The 3,368-nt window shown below is 37.9% G+C and overlaps 1 protein-coding gene across 3 annotated transcripts in view; it reads right to left on the bottom strand.

The window, feature by feature from the left end:
* The window catches only part of LOC110506880 (fumarylacetoacetase), a 39,038-nt gene extending 36,098 nt beyond the window's left edge, over positions 1-2,940 (bottom strand). The window contains exons 1-3 of one of the 3 annotated variants that reach the window (XR_016492332.1): positions 2,727-2,927; positions 2,375-2,485; positions 1,256-1,377 (exon numbers count right to left, since the gene is read on the bottom strand). Coding sequence is in view for 2 of the 3 variants with exons in the window: in XM_036963664.2 (XP_036819559.2) it covers positions 1,256-1,377; positions 2,375-2,485; positions 2,727-2,891 (398 nt within the window). In the remaining variant the exon portion in view is untranslated. Of the gene's footprint in view, positions 1-1,255; positions 1,707-2,374; positions 2,486-2,726 lie in introns of all 3 variants that reach the window. The other 2 variants (XM_036963664.2, XM_090222871.1) reach the window with 2 other exon arrangements.
* Between the last annotated feature and the right edge of the window lie 428 nt (positions 2,941-3,368).

A 3,368-nucleotide genomic window follows, 5' to 3' on the forward strand; every position in this document is an offset into this window, starting at 1 on the left:
TAGAAGTGCTATTGAGTATAGAAGTGCTATAGAGTATAGAAGTGTTATTGAATATAAAGTGTTATTGAATATAGCAGTGCTATAAAGTATAGAAGTGCTATAGAGTATAGAAGTGCTATAGAGTATAGAAGTGTTATAGAGTATAGAAGTGTTATAGAGTATAGAAGTGCTATAAAGTATAGAAGTGCTATAGAGTATAGAAGTGCTATAGAGTATAGAAGTGTTATAGAGTATAGAAGTGTTATAGAGTATAGAAGTGCTATAAAGTATATAAGTGCTATAGAGTATAGAAGTGCTATAGAGTATAGAAGTGTTATAGAATATAGAAGTGTTATAGAGTATAGCAGTGCTATAAAGTATAGAAGTGCTATTGAGTATAGAAGTGCTATAGAGTATAGAAGTGTTATAGAATATAGAAGTGTTATAGAATATAGAAGTGTTATAGAGTATAGCAGTGCTATAAAGTATAGAAGTGCTATTGAGTATAGAAGTGCTATAGAGTATAGAAGTGTTATAGAGTATAGCAGTGCTATAAAGTATAGAAGTGCTATTGAGTATAGAAGTGCTATAGAGTATAGAAGTGTTATAGAATATAGAAGTGTTATAGAGTATAGCAGTGCTATAAAGTATAGAAGTGCTATAGAGTATAGAAGTGCTATAGAATATAGAAGTGCTATAAAGTATAGAAGTGCTATTGAGTATAGAAGTGCTATAGAGTATAGAAGTGTTATAGAATATAGAAGTGTTATAGAATATAGAAGTGTTATAGAGTATAGCAGTGCTATAAAGTATAGAAGTGCTATAGAGTATAGAAGTGCTATAGAGTATAGAAGTGTTATAGAGTATAGCAGTGCTATAAAGTATAGAAGTGCTATTGAGTATAGAAGTGCTATAGAGTATAGAAGTGTTATAGAATATAGAAGTGCTATAAAGTATAGAAGTGTTATAGAATATAGAAGTGTTATAGAATATAGAAGTGTTATAGAGTATAGAAGTGTTATAGAGTATAGCAGTGCTATAAAGTATAGAAGTGCTATTGAGTATAGAAGTGCTATAGAGTATAGAAGTGTTATAGAGTATAGCAGTGCTATAAAGTATAGAAGTGCTATTGAGTATAGAAGTGTTATAGAGTATAGAAGTGTTATAGAATATAGAAGTGCTATAGAATATAGAAGTGCTATTGAAGTGCTTCTTACATATGGCAAAATCCAATAAATAATTGTAAAAAAGTGCTACAGAAGTGCTGGAGGCTGACCTGCTCCTGAGGCTGACGTCGTCTCTGAGCGTGGTCTCGTTGGCAGACAGCAGCTGCTGTAGACTCCTCCTGGCCTCCCTCCATGCCTCGTACCCCAGACCCATGAACGCATTCAGGGTCGGCTAGTCGAGAGGTTGGAACATATGATGGAGGAAACGCATAAAAATCTAAAAGTATTATTTGATTTTATACTGTTCATAGCCCTCATAACAAGTAACCCAGGCTGGACCCCCAAGGAGCAAGTAACAGCACAGTGGCAATGAAATACAACCTGAAAGGAAGAAACTTCAAGAGAAAACAGGCATGTTTGCAAGTTGAATGCAAGTCCAATTTGTTTTGACGTTGGTGTGGGGGCGGATCTCACTCATGCAAGCAGGTCTCTTCATTGACGCCCCCAGGGGTGGAAATGGGGGGAACCGGGTTCCAGGAGGGAAAATATCCTCGGGGGAACCTGTGCATTTAAGATTGAATTCAAGGAGTGAAATCATGATAGAAAATATTCTTCTTCTTTCATTTCCTGTTGATAGCCTCATCATGCTGTTGAAATCACATGAGGTTTCTCTCCTTGTCTCATTCCCCTATCAGCACTAATGTGACAGAACTGGACAGGCGAAAGACAATTCCCAGTAGGAATTCACCATTGTGCTTTAACGGATCCTGTTATGTCAGAGCAGCACCCAGCTGACGGGGGAGACAGTTGGGAGGCAGCAGCACACAAGGCCTCCAGACAATAGTGGTATTAGGGACCCATTCACAGGCAGAGGGCGAGAGGAGACACTCCAAACCAATTCACACTACTCGCTTGTAGATTTAATGTACTGTACAGTCCACAATATATGAAGCATACATCCTAATTGATGACTCGGGTATGGATTTTCTCAAGGAAGAAAAGCAGTGCATCGTGGCCATTGAATAGACCTACCCTCCTAGCATACTGCACTATTGACTACATAAGGTAGAGGCCCATGTAGCTGTAAGTAAACTAGTGGAGATACATAGTAAACGTGCCATGTTACATTACCAGGTGAATGCATAATGTATATTGCCATCAGTGCCGATAAGAAATATCAACCATCAATACGAGACATTGAGGAGCATTATACATTTTGATGGCCTTACCTGGTCAAACACATCCTGGTGATTGGAGAGCACAGGGCCTCTGAAGAGTGATTTTATAACGCTCAAATCCAAAATCTGATCTCCAATCGCAACCCCAATCCGGTGCCTGGGCTAAGTGACACGAGACATTTGTGAAAACAGTAAACAGGAATGAAATACCAAAATGGAACGATATTGGAGAAGCTACCTTGTAAACTACAATGTTTCATCCAAGAAAACCTCACGTTTCCACAGTGGTTTGTAACATTTTATCCCAAGAAAATCCATTTACATGCCCTAGTTTTATGGCACAGGAGACGGTGTAGGAAAACCGATTCAACTAAAAGTACAACACATTTAGCGTCATACTCACATTTTCCGGTGTCGAGAACACGCCATATGGTAAATTGTGATAGGAGAAGTCGGACTTTTCGTCAATTTTTACAAAAGACATTTTGAAATTGCAGTTGTACTCCGGTATACTTTCCAAGGTAAGCAACAGCGTGAGTAACTTCTTCCAGATGTTGACCGCAGCCATAGGACAGCCCGCCTCCCACAGAATGAGCCAACGACCAATAGGAAACGCTCTCTTATATCCACCCTTTTTCAAGAACTGTGATGAACCCAAAACGGTTTGAAAATGACTCAGCAAAAATGATGCGGTCTAGAACTGATTACCTTTTATTGATTGGGGTGTGATAAATATTACCCTATTAAAAAAGTTAAAAGTGACGTTATTTTGTGATATCAATGAAGTAGACTGTTAAACTGCGTTTACACAGGCAGCACAATCCTGATTTTTTCCCCCCACAAATTGGTATTTTGATCAATCACAAAATATTTTCAGTCATATTTTTCAGAGATGATCTGACTGGCCAAAATGCAAATTAGTAAATACCAAATATGAGAATTGGGCTGCCTGTGTAAAGGCATTATATGACAGTACTCATTAACATCCAAAACCACTTTTTGGACCTTCATTTGTTTTCTGAGAAATTGTACCAAATGCATAACA

Source organism: Oncorhynchus mykiss, chromosome 26, assembly GCF_057628025.1.
Source record: "Oncorhynchus mykiss isolate SJ-2025 chromosome 26, ASM5762802v1, whole genome shotgun sequence".
In the NCBI taxonomy this organism is placed as follows: Eukaryota; Metazoa; Chordata; class Actinopteri; order Salmoniformes; family Salmonidae; genus Oncorhynchus; species Oncorhynchus mykiss.